The 16,435-nt window shown below is 55.2% G+C and overlaps 1 protein-coding gene and 1 long non-coding RNA gene across 2 annotated transcripts in view; one reads left to right on the top strand and one right to left on the bottom strand.

Annotated features, from left to right (window-relative positions):
- The window catches only part of Padi1 (peptidyl arginine deiminase 1), a 30,298-nt gene extending 15,766 nt beyond the window's left edge, over window positions 1-14,532 (top strand). The window contains exons 5-16 of the mRNA XM_020153771.2: window positions 763-880; window positions 959-1,084; window positions 1,255-1,427; window positions 1,549-1,652; window positions 2,532-2,655; window positions 2,933-3,040; window positions 3,543-3,694; window positions 7,865-8,009; window positions 8,872-8,965; window positions 9,479-9,558; window positions 10,251-10,376; window positions 12,642-14,532. Coding sequence (XP_020009360.2) covers window positions 763-880; window positions 959-1,084; window positions 1,255-1,427; window positions 1,549-1,652; window positions 2,532-2,655; window positions 2,933-3,040; window positions 3,543-3,694; window positions 7,865-8,009; window positions 8,872-8,965; window positions 9,479-9,558; window positions 10,251-10,376; window positions 12,642-12,875 — 1,584 coding nt within the window. The 3' untranslated portion in view covers window positions 12,876-14,532. The remainder of the gene's footprint in view (window positions 1-762; window positions 881-958; window positions 1,085-1,254; window positions 1,428-1,548; window positions 1,653-2,531; window positions 2,656-2,932; window positions 3,041-3,542; window positions 3,695-7,864; window positions 8,010-8,871; window positions 8,966-9,478; window positions 9,559-10,250; window positions 10,377-12,641) is intronic.
- LOC141425029 (uncharacterized) lies at window positions 11,974-16,308 on the bottom strand. The gene is made up of 3 exons (XR_012450104.1): window positions 16,086-16,308; window positions 15,836-15,948; window positions 11,974-13,382 (listed from the first exon to the last, which is right to left on the bottom strand). It is a non-coding gene; the product is annotated as an uncharacterized lncRNA (long non-coding RNA).
- Window positions 16,309-16,435: the final 127 nt, after the last annotated feature.

Genomic DNA, 16,435 nt, shown 5'->3' with positions numbered 1-16,435 from the left:
AAAGTGGTAGAAGGTACAGTTTGCAGGGAAAGACTGCAGAGGACAGCCTGGACCACAGGGCTTTGTGAACAATGTCAGGCAGGTTGTTCACTGCTGGGGGGCTTGGGTAAAGTGGTAGGTGATTTGCATAGTGATTTGCATGTCTTAGGTCCTGGTGGAGGGTGGCCCCTACCCCGAGGGGTGACAAGAGTGCAAGAGGATGCCACATAGGCTGGCGGTGGCCCTGTGCCGTCCCTGAGCTTGAAGGCCAGCCGTGCCATCTGGGAGGGGCAGCCTGTCGCCTCCCCCAGCCTCTCTTTCCTCTTCTGTGAAATGGGGAAACTAAGCTCTGCCTTGTGGATCAGTGGGGATGAAGTGAAGGCGTGTCTGGGTCAACAGTGACCCCGGAGTCAGGCGGGGCTCCAGTGTGCAGGGTGTGCAGGACCTCAGGTGGAGGTCAGTGATCTGTGTGGGACAGGCCCAGGTGGGCGAGGGACAGGCGAGAGTGCCTTCCAAGGCTTCTGCAGCCCCTCTACCCTCACCAAAGTCAGGGTGGGGCAGCCAAAGCTCAACCATTTCTGGGTGTGGCGACATCACCACTGTACACAGCACTGTAGGTTGTTCACTGCACGTGGGTGGGCGTAGCACCTTACCAAGAGCTCCTGTCCCCAAGCCTGTGACCACTCTTTAAATCTTTAAGCACGAAAGTCTCCAAGCTACAGTGCAGTCTGCCCAGGTCATTTCTTGGGTCCTCTGACCTCGAGGCTTCCTGTTTTGCTGCAGAAAGCCTGGCACTGGGGCCCCGAGGGCTATGGAGCCATCCTGCTGGTAAACTGTGACAAGGAGAGTCACAGGTCCACGGGGCCTGACCTGGACCACAGTCAGCTGGTGTCACTGGACGGTGAGTGACCGGAGAAGTTGCTGGAGAGGGGGTCTTGCCAATGGGGGAAGGCAATCTCAAGGAGGCTGTTCTCCCCAGACCTGCAGGACCTGTCCCCTATGGTGCTGAGCTGTGGTGGCCCAGATGAGCTCTTCCAAAGCCACAAGCTGGTCTTGAAGGTGTCGGCGTCTGATTCTAAAAGAGCGCGGGTCTTCTGTGCCCGGGGTGAGCAGTGGCCGGCCTCCCCTCCCTGCCCTGTCCCTTCCCCCTCCTCCCAGAGTCTCTCTTCCTCCATCACTTCTCATAGCCACAAAGGTGACTTACACTGGGATTCCTGCCCACAGTTTCCCGTCCTCACCCTGACCTAGCACTGGCCCTGACTTGCTTCTCCCTAGGTGGGAACTCCCTGTCCGACTATAAAACGGTGCTGGGGCCGAATCACCTGTCCTATGAAGTAGAGCGGCAGCCGGGGGAGCAAGTGATCAGACTCCACGTGGAGGGGCTCGCGTTCCCTGACGCCCATTTCCTGGGGCTGGTCTCCCTCAGTGTCAGCCTGGTGGACATGGGGGTGGGTACAGCATTGGGGCGTGGTATGTGGCTGAGGGACTTGGGGACCAGAGTGGAGGCTCCGGGTGGGCAGATGGCCTGGGACCCCCTGCAGGGCCACTGAGTCCTCCTCTTTCCCCCAGACCCTGCCCGAGGTGTCTCTCTTCACAGACACAGTGGTCTTCCGCGTGGCCCCCTGGATCATGACGCCCAACACGCAGCCCCCCCTGGAGCTGTATGTGTGCAGGTGAGCCCCCTCCAGCCCCCGTCATTATTGGACTCAGAGAGGCAGGTGAGGATGCTGGGTGGGGCTGGCCCTGAGTCACTGAGCGCAGCCACATTGCAGAGCTGGGCACAGAACAGCAGCAGGTGGCCTTGGGGCTGCTGGCCTCTCCCTGTCCTGAGCAGCTGGATCCTGGCCCTAGTCACCACTAGTGCTCTGGCATCTCTGCCCTGCAGAAGACAGGGTTTGGTCTGGGCAGTAGGGCCAGGCCCTGCTCTAGTACTGGGGGCCACAGAAGATCTGGCCCCACTCCAATGTGGGTAACTCCTGTGCCTGGTGAGGATGTGGGGATTTGGCCTCCAGGGTCCACCAGGGCCACCTCTCAGCATTCTAGTCAGGTCCCCTGTTGGGAGGGTCAGCCTCCACTGGAAAGACCTTCAGGTGTCGGTGTCCCAAAGGCAGGGGAGAATGTGGTGAAACAACTTTTCTCTGCTTACCTGGGTCCAGGTGTGTGCCATGCTCCTAAGGGAATCCCTTCCTCCTGTCTGCTCGCCACCCCGTCCCTGACCCTCTGCTTAGACAAACCTCACAGAACAGGAGTAGACTGGGCTGGTGTCTTCTCACTGTCGCCGTAACCAATGACATTCAGCTCCAGGTCACCTCCATGGTCACCCGTGACCGCCTACTCTAATTTAGGTGCCCTGTCTCTGTGGCTCCACAGCCTGGCCTTGCAATCTCACTTTGCAACTGTCACCTGACACGATCTGGGGACATTATCTCCCCCTTTCCCTCATTATCCCATGAAGGGCAGGGTCCGGATCTGATGCTCTGTACCCCAGGGGCTTCACCGGGCCCAGCCCAGTGTGACTCAAGGCCCCAGTCAGAGGCCACCGTCTTTCGCAGTGTGATAGACGCTCATGGCTCAAATGAGAAGTTCCTGGACGACATGACTTACCTGGCGAGGCAAGCCAACTGCAAACTGGTTGTCTGTCCACGGGCTGAGAACCGCAATGACCGCTGGATCCAGGTGTGTGTGTGGCGGCAGGGGGTGGTGGGGGAGGGCACAGCTGACTCCAGAAAAGAGTTAGGGGGTCGCCTGGGGGCAGGAGAGTCAGCATGGGGGCCTAACTGGCCTGGTCTCTCTGGAGAAGCCAGATTAGGCTCTTGAAGGCCTCGCTTCCAGACCTGCTACTCCCCAGGTTGCAGGGAAGATCTGCCCCTTCCTCCTGCCTGGAGGGGTGGAGTCACCTGCTCTGAACATCACACCAAGAAAGTCACTGTGGCTTTCTTCTCTTCCCTCCCAGGACGAGATGGAGTTTGGCTACATAGAGGCACCTCACAAATCCTTCCCCGTGGTCTTTGACTCCCCCCGAAATAGAGGCCTGAGGGACTTCCCCTATAAGAAGATTCTGGTGTGTGGCAAAGGGTAGACGTGGGAGCCCTTGGGTGACCCCTTCTGTGGGAGCCCCCTGGTAAAGCCTCATCTGGTCTGTCAGGGCCCAGAAACTGGAAAGAGGGGGTGCCAAAGAACACAGGGGATGGGAGTCAGTGGGAGGCCTGGAAGGGTATGCAAATAGGCCACCACTCCAATCGTTTTCCCCCTCCCTTTTGGGGAGGAGCATCCTGGAGGGGCCAGGTGACTACCAAGCCTGTAGTGTGAGGGTGTCACCCAGAGGCAGGTGCAGGGGTCAGAGAGGGGATGCTCTCGTCTGTTACCTTTCATCCTGGGTTGGGTTTGCCCTTCTATCCTCAGCTGGACGTGGAAAAGAAGACTTTTCAACTTTTCTGTAAAAATGGGCAGAGGCTGTCTTTTCAGTACCCCAACTCCACACACACTCATTCTCCTCTCCTCCGACAGCTGTCCCCTCTTCCTGTCCTCACTAACTCCTCTGCTTGGGGCTGCTTCTTCCCTAGGGTCCTGACTTTGGATATGTGACCCGGGAGGTCCTGCTCGCTGGCGCCTCCAGCCTGGATTCCTTTGGCAACCTGGACGTCAGCCCGCCTGTGACGGTGGGAGGCATAGAGTACCCTCTGGGCCGGGTCCTCATCGGCGGCAGTTTCCCCAAGTGAGCAGCCAACTGGGAAGGTGGCAGGTCCCCTCTCCTCATCCCCTTACTACCAGCACAGTCCCCCAGTCTAAGAGGCAAGGGGTGGCCTACACTGTCTGCCTGGAATCCTAGACTGGAAGACTCAGAACCCTAGAACCTCAGATCTAAAAGGTCCCACTATCTTAGGAGAAAAGCCACTAACTAGTGACTTTGTTCTAGAGGACTAGACTCTTGTGACTAACTAGAGTCCTCCCAGGTGTTTTGGAGGATTCACATAAAAAGACAGATTTCTGACATGCCTAAAAGTTCAATAGAGCTGGACAGGTGACATGGGACCTGGCCCACAGGCAGGGTCTGGCCTTGTCGGTTTCTCCCACTAGGAAGCCAGAGTAGCTGCAATGACTGGAAAGGGCCCAGAGGTCACCCAGTGCCCAGGGTTGGTGGCAGCAGGTGAGCAAGTGGCTGGCCAGGATACCAGGGTGACAGAGTGACTCAGTGGGTCCCACCCAGGACAGCTGTGAAACAAGGTATTTAGGTTTTAGTGCTCAAACAGGTGACGCTATCTGCTAACTAAGGCGATCAGGTCCAAAGCCCGCCTGCCGGTAGCCAAAGAAGGGGGAGATGGGGCTACTGGGGGTCCTGGTGGGCCCCTGCTCCTCACTATAGTCCTGGAGGCTCCTTCCCATTTGTGAGGGTTGACCTGGAGCTTGGGTGTGCCCCAACTTGCCCTCCTAGCCCTGGCTGGCCTTCTATCCTGGGCCCAGAGGAGTCAGGTACTACTGGGAAGGTCACACAGCCTCAAGCTGTGGGTGAGGTTTACTGGCACCAATCTCGGTACAGAGCTGGGTGCCCAGCCAGGTGCTCGGTCCTGAGGCTGGCCAGGGTGGGAGGAGCAGGCTGGCTCTGCAGGTGACTTTACCACACTGGGGCTGGGTCCAGCCCACGACCCCTGGGGCTGCCAGGCTGTAAGGCCTTCAGATAGACTTCTTGGGACTTCCCGCAGGGGCCTGTGAGGTAGGAGCTCAACCTTTAGAATCAAGCAGCCTTGGGTTTGAGTCCTGCCTTTCCACCAGCCAGGCAATGTGGAGTATTAGAGGCTTGATTCTTTCACATGAAAATATTTCTTGCATTGGGCTGGTGGAGTGGCTCAGGTGGTAGAACGTCTGCCCAGCAAATGCCCTGAGTTTGAATCCCTGTACCACCATAAATAAAAAATAAAAATTATTGCATGCCAGGTATGGTTGAAAGTACTAGAGTTAACAATGAAACTCCACTGCACAATTAATTTATGCAAAAATTTAAAAAATAAAAGAAGTAGGGATATGTCAGTGAGAAATACAGACACATTTTATATGTGGTGTGGGTGTGTGGTACAGAGGTTTGAACCCAGGGCTTTGTGCTTGCTAGGCAGATTGCTCAACAGCTTCAGCCACGCCTCCAGCAGAAACATTTTAAATAAATGGTTTATTTTATGTTCCATGCCTCAGCTTCCTCAGCTGTAATATGGATCTAATTTTTAAAAAATCCCCACTGCAGCTATCTCATCACCGGTGCTGGGGAGGGTGAGTTCTCTGCAGTGCTTGGTATTGCTCAGCTGCCCCCACCTGGGAGCAGCGGGTCTGCTTTGAAGCAGGGTGGAACGTCATGCTGTCCACTATGTGCCACACACACAATCACTTCCTTTAAACCTTCCAACAGCTCCATGGGGTTGGGACCATTCCTGTCCCCATTTTACGGATGGGGAAGCCAAGGTGCGGGCATTTGTTCTGCAGTCATTTAACCAATCCAATCACTGTTTATTGAGGCTTCTGAGGTGATGGGGTATTGGAATGACCTGGAAGTAGCCCTTGAGTGTCTATGACCAGCAAGCCATTCTGCCTCCATGAAGGAAATAAGGGAATTAAAGAGATGGCTATCCAGGAGGGAGTGGAGACAGCCAGTGCAAAAGTCCTGAGGCAGGAATATGCCAGAGACTCTAGCAACGCGGTCAGGGGGTTGGAGCTGAGTGAGCAAGGAGGAACCCCAGGGAGCGAGGCCAGAGAGCTTGGTAGAGCCATCCTTAGCTGGTGACTGGAGCTGATATCTGTACGTGGATCACAGGGCTATCATGAAGATTAAATGAGATACGCAGAGCCAGGAGCACACAGTAGGTGTACAACAAATGTGCTTGTCTTTCTGCCATCTTGGGTTCTCCATCCTCTGCTCCCCAAGTTTACAACATTCTTTGAGCAATTCTGCCCCCTGGTGGTGGCTTTGAGGATGACTCAGGCTGAGTCACCCTGCGGTGTTTTACAGCCTCCAGACCTAGGGGGGACTCAGCTCCCTCCCTGCCGGTTCTGTTTCTGCTTCCTGCTGCTGGATTCTTCTGAAGTCTAGCTCTTCTTCCCACCATCTCACTGACCTAAGAAATCCTTTAAAATTTGACAACACGATGTTAAAATGACAGCAACCCAGGAAACCTTTTCCCTGACCCCATTCCACGGTTCAAAGCAGGGACTTTGTTGGACTTTGTCTGTGACGTACTTTAGTTTATGCACATCATGGACGATGTATTACACAGCCGTTCAAAGCATTTGCACCACTCAGCAGTGAATTTTTTCTTTTCTTCTTTTTTTTTTTGGCGTCACTGGGGTTTGAACTCAGGGCTTCACACTTGCTAGGCAGGTATTCTACCATTTAAGCCACTCTACCAGCCATTTTTTGTGTTGCATATTTTTGAGACAGGGTCTCACCTTTCTTGCCCAGGCTGGCCTCAAATGTGATCCTCTTGATCTCTGCCTCCCAAATAGCTAGGATACAGGCGTGAATCACCAGCGCCCAGTGTTTTGGGGTTTTTTTTTGGGGGGGTGGAGGCAGTACTGAGGTTTGAACTCAGGGCCTCAGGCTTGCTAGGCATGTGCTCTACCACTTGAATCACTTCGCCAGTTCCTCATGAGTGTTTTTGAAGCAAGGTGAGCAAGGTGCTGGGGACACTGGTGACCAGCCCAGACCCAGACCCCAGCGCTCTTGGAGTTCACACTCAGGCTGGCGTAAGTACGCCAGGTGCCCAGTGCTGAGAGGAGAACAAGGCTAGGGACATGGACGGGTGGTGTTGCTGCTTTCAAAGACGTCGTGGAGAAGGAAGAAAAGACTTAAGTTAACCTAGGGGAGGCGAGGTTAGCCTTGGCCATGGGGAATGGGCTAGACTCCAGGAAGAGAAGGGCAGGTGAAAAGACCCCAAGGCAGGAATGTGCCAACTGAGTTCAAGGAACAGCAGGAGGCCAGTGTGAAGGGAGCTGAGGAAATGAAGAGGACAGAGGCAGAAGGGGACAGAGGTGCCAGAGCCCAGCAGGGACTGTGTGGGTCAGTGTTGGGGCTCTGCAGTCTCTGTGAGTGACATTTAAAAGCCTCTCTCCGGTTAGACCATGAACAAGAAGAGAGACGAGGGAAAGAGATAGGCCACTGGCTATCCAGTGAGGGAGGCCTCAGCTGGCCAGTGGCTGGTGGCCAGGAGTCCTGGCAACAAGCACTGCCTCCTTCGTGGTGTGATGTGGCCATCCAGGCCCCATGTTCAGGAAATATAGGGCCAGGGAGAGGCTTCTAGGTCTGGTCATACTTTGAGCTAATGCTGTGTGTCCCTTGAGTAAGAAGTCAGTGTCTCTGACTCCAGGCTGAGATACAAGGGTCTCCAGTTCTTTATGATAGATGGAGCTCTCTCCTGTGGCTCCCTAAGGTTAGGGGTGACCTTTCTGGCCTTGAGGAGAGCTTGTGATGGGCAGGGTAGAGACTCTGGAAGATGAGCAAGGTGAAGGCCAGTTCCTGGGGTCGGGCAGGGCTTGGCCTGCACCTGGCACACCCCACTTAGCATCCATCTCAGGTGGTACGGTGGGGGCTGCATGGTGAACAGAGGGCAGCCTGACCCTGGCACTCTAGCCTCCTCTCCTCCTGGGTGTCTTTCCCCTCTGCTGCTCCCAGTACCCGTGGCCTTGGCTTGGACTTGGGATTGTGGGCCTGGAATCAGAGAGGTTTGACCCTGTCATTTCTCAACTGTGTGGCGCAGGCTAAGCCACTTCAGCTCTCAAGCCTCAGTTTCCCCTTTGGGAAAAGGCATCCACTCAGAGGGCTGCTGGGAGGCTGAGGGAGGGCACACAAAGATGCCAGCACGCACTGGGCATGAGGTGGCTGTCGTCTCTCTCTCTCCCTGGCCAGGTCCAGTGGACGGCGCATGAACAGGGTGGTTCGAGACTTCCTCTATGCCCAGCGGGTACAGGCGCCTGTGGAACTCTACTCGGACTGGCTCTCCGTGGGCCACGTGGATGAATTCCTGAGCTTTGTGCCCACCTCGGACCAAAAGGTGCATCTCCTACCCACTGTCCCATCTGCCTGTGCCTGAGCCATCTCTGCCCCTGCCTAGTCTGGGATGGACAGGGCGAAGCCACCTGGAAACAGCTCAATTCTGGGTCTAGAGCAACCACTGGGTCAGGGCACCCTGGGGTTAATCACCCAGGGCTTCTGGGAGGAGGTGAGAGCCTTGGTCCAGGAGGGCACTCAAGTGCTCACTGCCCAGACACTCATTCTCACACCTACTGAGTGTTTGCTCAGACACAAATCCCTCAGGCAACAGCCAAAATGCCACTGATAATAAGAACTGGTAAAAAGGCACTGAGCACCTACTCTGTGCCAAATACTCCATACACTTTAATCCAGGTAATTCTTCCGAAGTCCCCGAGGTAGGTGCTATTATTATTGCCTCCAATTTGCAGGTGGGGAAACTGAGCCTCAGAAGGGGGCTCTACCACTTTGCAGAGGGGACAGGGAAGGAAGTATGCAGCTTGGGAGGGGAGGCCTCCCTGTGGCTGGTAGCTCCAACCTGGCATGGTGAGAGCGCTGATGGGGGCAGGTGCAGGCCGCAGCTGAAGCCTGTGTGCTCTGCCTGTGCCAGTGAAGGAGACACCTGAGGTGAGGCAAGGCAGGAGTTCCCTGGTGGGCCAAGTGGGGAAGGGCCTCCAGGCAGGGAGAACAGTGTGGACCAAGGCTTGGAGGTGACCACAGGAAGCCTGGGAGAAGGGCAGGTGAGCGGGATGGATGGGGAGAAGGGAGCACTGTGCATGGCCTGGCTCCTGAACTCAGATCCTGTCTGGGTTTGGGGTCTCCTGCATTGGGAGGAACCTCAGGAGGAACCTGTGCACTGAGTCATCCTTTTCCCTCTGTACCAGGGTTTCCGGCTGCTCCTGGCCAGCCCCAGTGCTTGCCTCAAACTGTTCCAAGAAAAGAAAGAGGAAGGCTATGGGGAGGCAGCCCAGTTTGATGGTGAGTTCTGTTGCCTCCCTACATACACTGTCAGGGATCCTGCCCTTTCATCACCATCCCTGGGCACTTTCATATTGGTGCATTTCACAACTGTGTCCTCAGATTAGTCCCTTCTCCTGTGGAACCCTGGGCTGGCTTGAGTCCCACCAACACCCTACTCCTACTACTTGCTGGCAGTGGTACCAACCAAGGATGTGCTCTGAACTTCTCAGAGCCTCAGTTTCCTCTTCTCTTCATTGGCAGTGATAATTAATCTCATTTTAGGATTGTTTTAAAGATTGATAATAAATTAATTTGGGTTCTCAGAGCATGGTGGGCGTTGGTAATGATAGCTGCACTGTAATTATTAGGCCAAATTCCAGAGTCTGTTCCAAAGAGGGTTCTGATCCATTACCAGGTCTTGTCTGCTCCTCCAAGGCTTCCAGGAAATCCTGGCCTGGATTTAGCTGCCCCTGGCCTGTGGTGGCTCCCAGTTCATGTTCCCTGACCCCACCTGCTGTCTTTCTCTCGCAGGGTTAAAACACAAAGTAAAGAGGAGCATTAATGAGATGCTGGCGGACAGACACCTCAGGAGCGACAGTCTCCATGCACAGGTGAGGGGCAGAACCACTGAGGGCCTCTGCTTGTCCTAGTGGCAGGGGTGGGACAGAGTTTCCGGCCTCCTGAGCTCACAGTCTGGTGGAAGAGACAGGGCCGTGCCCTCAGGGAGCTCCAGTCTGATGAGGGAGCCCTGGCACCACTCTGGGGAAGTGAGCTATTTCCACGAAAGCAACTCCAAGTCTTCGTGGGAGAAGTGTGGTGAGCTCGAGATATGTGGGAGAAATGGGGTGCTGTGGGTGAGGCTGAGGGACCCCGTGCAGAGCACAGGTGGAAGGAGACCTCTGGAAGGGGCAGGGCTTGCCCCAGGACGATGTCTTCCATGCATGCATGGCACAGAGCTCGGTCAATGGAGGGGGCCCCTAGGCCTCTGGGTGCATGTTCCCCTAAAAGACGGAGGTGGAACTGGACCATTTATGCTGTGGCTGGGACTGGGACAGTGTGTGAAAGTGACAAGGACTTTGGGGACCAAAAAGTGCCCAGGTCTAAACCCCAGCTCCACCTCTGTCTCTGTGGCAATGGACAGTCTGCTTGAGCCTCAGTTTCCCCATCTCAGGACAGCAAGGTCTCAATTACATAGATCTGTGAGAGGCTCACAGGACCTGGCAGGTGTGCAAGGCTGTGTACAGGTGCAGCACTCAGTAGGCGCTTGGTGACTTACATCCTTCTTGTCCTGGCTCCTCCCCAGAAGTGCATCGACTGGAACCGTGAGGTGCTGAAGCGGGAGCTGGGCCTGGCTGAGGGTGACATTGTGGACATCCCGCAGCTCTTCTCCCTGAAAGGAGCCTATGCGGAGGCCTTCTTCCCTGACATGGTGAGAGTCCTCAGGTCTGCAGGGTCCTGGCAGGAGAGAAGCAGCAACCTGTGTCCAAGGACAGATGGACACACAGGCTGGAGTGGAGCCAGCCCTGCTTGTGCAGACAGAGGACATTTGTCAGTGGTTCCCAGCTAGGGTACTGTGTGTCCTGGGCATCTCTGAAAGCCACAGTGGGGAGGGAGGTACCTTTGTCAGGTGGGCAGCAGCCAGGGTGTGGCCAAACATTCTACAGTGTTCAGGGCAGTCCCCACCATAAATGGGCTCTTCATTTTCCAAATGGAAGAAGAAAAAGAGAAAGGAAGTGCGGTTTGCTTACAAATGTTTCAGCTTTGGTTTGGGGGCTCAGCTGCGTGCTCTGTTCCCACCCTGACCCCCACTTGTGGCTGCCCAAGGGTCTCCTGAGTGGGACAGGTGAGGCAGGGAGCCTCACTAGCTCTCATTACCCTGGCAGCTGACAAGCAGATGAGCAGATGTGATACTCCCTGCTGTCACCTGGGAGAGGCCTGAGTGATGCTATCAGGGCAGGCATAGCCGCAGTAGCTATTACCTCCTGGGAAGGGATGTCTGGTGTTGGCAGCTGTGAGCGGTGGTCCCCTGGGGTAGAGAAGGACCCTCCCCTTTTCACAATGTGCTTTCATCTTGGGTCCCTCACACCGGCAAGCCACTGAATGCTGGGACCAGGATGCGGCTTGGAGCTGGGTGCAGAGGTCCACATTGGTTCCTGGATCCTCACTGTGAGGTCCAACCCCCATGTGTTGGTGGGAGCTGAAGCCAGGGCTTCTCCACTCCATGGGTCCTGCCAGCCAGGCTGGCAATCCTTTGTGGGGGGCATCCTGTGCACTGCAGGGCATTAGCAGGGTCTCTGACATGTGCCTTCTAGGTGCAATAACACCCCAGTTGTGACCACCCAAAATGCCATAGGGTGAAATCCTCCCTCATTGAGAACCATTGCTGGAAGGCAGTGCTGTCTGTTGATGGTGACATTGCTCTAGGTATTGTTCATACAATACAAAAAGTGCCATCATGGAGAGGTGACTACAGACTCCTGGAATGTGATCAGTATGGATAAAGCATGGAAACATTGATTTAATTTAAATGTAAACTGTCACATGTGGCTGCTGGTGACCCTTTAGGACAGTGAAGCTCTAAGGGACCACCAGGCATTGGTTCTGGCTGAGGCTGGAGCCCATGACCTTGGTCAGTCCTCCTTGGGCTGTGGTCTGGCCTCTGTCTGCTAGACGTTCCCTCCCTAACAGTTGCTGTCTGTGGGAATTTCTCAGCTCAGTCCTGGCTCTGCTGAGGGATTACAATGTGTCCAGATGGGAAGGGCCCTCAGGAGATACTCAGTTGACCTCATTTGTCAGCTGGGGAAACTGAGGCCCTCAGAAGGTGAGTGGGTGACTTGCCTGAAGTCACATAGTGAGTGAGTGGCAGAGTTGGGTCAGCTCTGATCTCTTGACTCCTCTGTCAGAAGGGAGCAGAGGTCTGGCTGGTCATGACTGTGGACCTGACTCCAGCTCCCCACCCTGCCCTCTGTCCCCTGTGTGCCCCGCCCCACCCCAGCAGGTTCCAGCCCACTAGTGAGCAACTGGGTAGTTCAAGGCCAAGGTCGGGGGTCTGCATGTGAGGCTCTAAGCCAGGTTCACAACCAAGGGACACAGACGTGCCACCAGAGGTAAACTCAGTGTCCCCAGGGGCTCTCAGCCCCTATCCCCATTTCTGCAGCCTCACAGGTAACCCCACTCTGGCAGAGTCTGGGTAAAGAGCATGGGTTTTGCCGCCAGTCACAATGATCAGGGTTGGTGAAGACTGTTGAGCGAGTGGTGTACTGCACAAGTCCGTGCTTAAGAGAACACGCAGGACTCAGGATATTCACAGTATAGACCTTATAACTCCGTGTATTTGTTGTAAGCATTTTCTGGCAGGTGACAGTAAAATCTCTTGTTCTAACAAACTTGTTATAAAATGACAACTTTCCGGTAGGTGGAAGAAAGTGTTGGAAGAAAGGGTGACTGATTCATACAGTTGCTACAAAATTACTGTGTATGTCACTGACAGCCTTGGCTGTTATTAACCCTTCCTTCCAACCACACATCTATTTATTCTCTGCTATCTTGAGCCATCTCCAGTCCTGGTGGCCCAGGGGTGCTGGCAGGGACAAGGGACACACTGGGGAGGGGCCGGCACAGAGTCCAGGAGGGGCATCAGGTGCAGAGTTTCCGCAGCCAGCACAGCCTCCCTCTTGCCTTCTGTCTTTTTCAGGTCAACATGGTGGTCCTAGGCAAGTACCTGGGCATCCCCAAACCCTTCGGGCCCCTCATCAATGGCCGCTGCTGCCTGGAAGAGAAGGTGCGTTCCCTGCTGGAGCCGCTCGGTCTGCACTGCGTCTTCATTGACGACTATCTCTCTTACCATCAGCTGCTCGGGGAGATCCACTGTGGCACCAACGTACGCAGGAAGCCCTTCGCCTTCAAGTGGTGGCACGCAGTGCCCTGACCAGGCCCAGGCAGCTGTCCTGGTTGCCCTGCTGGTGCGGCGTCCCAGGGCAAGGGATGTGACCTCAGAGCTTGCAAACAGGCCGGCCACTGTGGACACCAGACTCCAAGGGGCACATACTGCCCTTCTGCCCAGCTCAGGAAGGACAGACCTCACTTTCCCCTCTCCTCTTCTCATCAGCGGCACCCAGAGGTTCAAGATCAGCAGCCTTAGCATGTTCAAGTATGGCTGTGAGTGGCCTAGGCAGGTGGACCCCAGTTTGAATTGCCCTCCCTCTATTCTGATGCCTCCAGGAATCAGAGGAAAATGGCTTAGGGTCTGCCCCAGGAATGGGGACCAGAGTACCTGGGCTTTGGGGTGAAGCCTCTAGTTCTAGGCAGTCTCTGGCTCTTATGAGACAAAAATATTTGAGGTGTTCTCTTTCCAAAGGGAACCCCAGGCTGTGTCACTCAGCATCTTTTAACTAGATGTAGGCAGCCAAGGACAGGAAATCCAGTATCCTGGGGCCTATTTTTAAAAGAAGAAGAAGAAAAAAGCAGGCAACAAAACCCCTTTAATACCTGACTCCATGGTCAGAGGGTGCTTGTTACAGGCTGGGAAGCCTATAATTATGAGAGCCAGCTGTTTCCGGCTTAAAAGTGCTGAGAAGCAAAGGGAGGCTGGGGAGGCCACCCTAAGGAGTACTGCTGGGCAGGACGGATGGACCGGGCTAGGGTGGCAGAGGAGACTAAAGGAGGTGACTGTGGATCTTGGGGACAGGAGGCTTTTGTGCCCCGAGGCTCCCTGGCTTTGGATTTTGGGATCTGAAGGCGGCTGGCGTTCCAGATGTGGCGGGGTGTGGCCCAGATGTTAGCAGAGGGTGGGGGGACAATTAGGTTATCTCTGAAGGTGGGCGTAATTTTCTCTAATTGTCTTTAATTACTCCCCTTCCTCCTGCAGGCAGTGGGAGGGGGAGGCGACCTGCTGTTCTGCAGCAGCCAAGGGGCCCTGCCTAGAGCCTGTGTTGTGCTGAGAGCAAACCCCCAAGCAGGCCCAAGTCTCCTGCCATGGTAGGACAGAGAGAGCTGCCATGTGAGGCCAATGGCCCTGGGTGAGGTCACAGAGGCAAGTGCAGGCAGGAAGGCTGGGGATGCACAGCAGACAGGACGGAACTGGCCTCCCCTCCTCCCCGCAGGCTGGGGTACCACAATGGGTGCTAGCTCCTGGACTTCTGCCTGTCTGCATTGCTGGTGGCCCCTGTTGAGACCCAGACTGAAGCAGCTGCTGTCACTCTTCTTGCCATGGAACACTTAGTGAAGGCTTACATGGAATGAGTATGGCAAATGTGTGCTGACAGGAACCTGGCTCCTCCCCTTCCAGAAGGTTCTGCAGAACCCCTTTGCAAGCTCCTGTTCTCACCCGACTGCCCTCTTATGACCACGACCCAGCTGGAGTCTGGGCCAGGAAGGAGAAAGGGCTGAGGTGGACGAAGGGTAGGGTTGGGAGGAGTGTGGGAGCAGGCCTGCAGAGCTGTGCTGAGTGTGTGTGGTGGGGAGGGCTCTGGAATTGCTGTCAGTACTGTTGGGGGTCCTGGTGTCAGCTCAGGACATCCTGGGCACTCAGTCAGCCCCTTTCTGATCAATAAAAAATGTCAGCATGCATTCTGGCTGCCTCCTTTGCCTCTGCCTGCCGGACTGGGGAGAAGGGAAGGACAACAAGAGGCTCTGCTACCAGCTCCTAGGCTCAGCTTCTGTGGCCACAGGCACAGGAGCACCCCGGGTCCAGGTTGGTGAGTGCCAGGTGACCACCGATTCAGCAGAAAGACTGGCACATCCCGAGTGGCCTAGGGCTGACTGCCTGGAAAGTGGATGAGAAGGAGGGAGGGTCCCATCTCTTCCTTTTTTGCTCCCTGACCTCTCCTCCTTCTGCCTCTCTCTGTCAGGGACGGAAGAGAGGTGGAACTGATGCTGGGCCCTGTGGATTGCGGGGGTGGGAATCCTGGGACACAGTCATTCAGTCATTCGGAAGGAGGCCAGTGGAGACCACGCAGTCGAGCCACAGTGGTCTCATTTTAAGGCCCAAAAACATCATCCCCTCGTCTTATACCCTTGCCGCTGCCCCAGATTGCACCTTGGATACTCACTCACTCATTTTAGCTATTGTAACAGACTAGGAAGCAAAAATAACACTGCCAATCTGTCATTGACACTTTAGTCTGAATGAACCATGGATCTGATAGCTGGGGAGAGATGAAGACATGGGTCCACTTCCAAAGGGAGACACAGGGCTGAGATGGAGACTGCTCCTGTCTCCAGTATAGTGGGCCAGTACCTGGAGGCCGGGGCTGGGGTATTTTCTGTATCCCCCACCACCCCCCAACTGTACTCAGATGTGGGCAGGCAAGGGAGGCTTCCTGGGGCTTCCTCCTAAACTCTAGCCCTTACCCAGAGCTGTGTTGGCGACCAGGCTGAAAAAAGTGTAGTTGTCACTGGACCAAGAGGCTTGCCAGCATTCCTTGGAAAGAACGTCCCTCCTGGAAACTGGGTTTTAGGAGTGATGGTCTTAGTGTCCACTGAGATCCTCGGGCGGGCTGGTGCAAGTGTACCAGCTGGGGACACTGGGGAGCAGGTCAAGTCCCTGCCCTGATGGTCAGCCCTAGCAGATGGACGGGAGGAGACCTCGATTCAGCATCTTCTGAGCCTCCGCCGGGCAGGGTGCAGCCTGGCCATTATCTCTGCCAATGCTGGTGACTAGCCACATTTTCTACAGATGAGGAAACTGAGGCCCTAGAGATCAGACACAAGCCCCAAGGCCACTTCACTGGAGCACGGTGGAGCCTGGATAGGAATCCAAGATTCCCTTTCCCAGAGCCCTTGCTCTCACTGTTCCAGGTGATCCCCAGCCTCAGTTTCCCTTCCTGACAATGAGCTTCATACCGTGACTCTTATTGGCTAGGGACAATCTTCGTCCTCATCACTTACCCCTTTCAGAGGTCTTGGCATCCAATAATAACAACAATGGTGATGAGATAATGCCAAGCTCCATACTAGAGCTCCGCCAGCGTTGGTCCACGTTAGCTTCCATGCAGCCATTCCTCAGATGGGAAAAGAGAGGCACAGAGTAATGAAGTGACTTGCCCAAGGTCACCCACCCATGCACTTAAGAAAAAGGCTGGTGTTTCTCAACAGCACCAAAATGCTTTGAAGTGATTGTAAAAAACAGAGACGTTACCTGTACTTCTAAAAGGCTGCATCAGATCGGAGGCGGGGCCTGGGGTTCTGCATTTCCGCTGGCTTCCCCAGCCTCAGAGAGGAGCTCCCCATGAAACATATTGCTTCTGAAAATGCAGGAAGAAGAGGCGAGGGGGCAAGGAAGGACCGAGATCAATGCTGCACATCTCCGCACACCTTCCTCCTTCCCCAACAACCCTGCTCCCTTGGCCCGCATGCCCTGGCTAAGCACCTGTGGGGACTTGCTTCCCTTACAGGGAGAAATTAACGCCCTGGGTGCCCATCATGGGAGCAACAGGTTCATATGCAAATACCGGGGCCCCTGCCAGCCAATCCTGAAGAGAGGATTGT

This window comes from Castor canadensis, chromosome 7, assembly GCF_047511655.1.
Source record: "Castor canadensis chromosome 7, mCasCan1.hap1v2, whole genome shotgun sequence".
Classification (NCBI taxonomy): Eukaryota; Metazoa; Chordata; class Mammalia; order Rodentia; family Castoridae; genus Castor; species Castor canadensis.
Note: the sequence above shows the minus strand (reverse complement) of the source record. Positions and strands in the feature narration are given on the sequence as shown.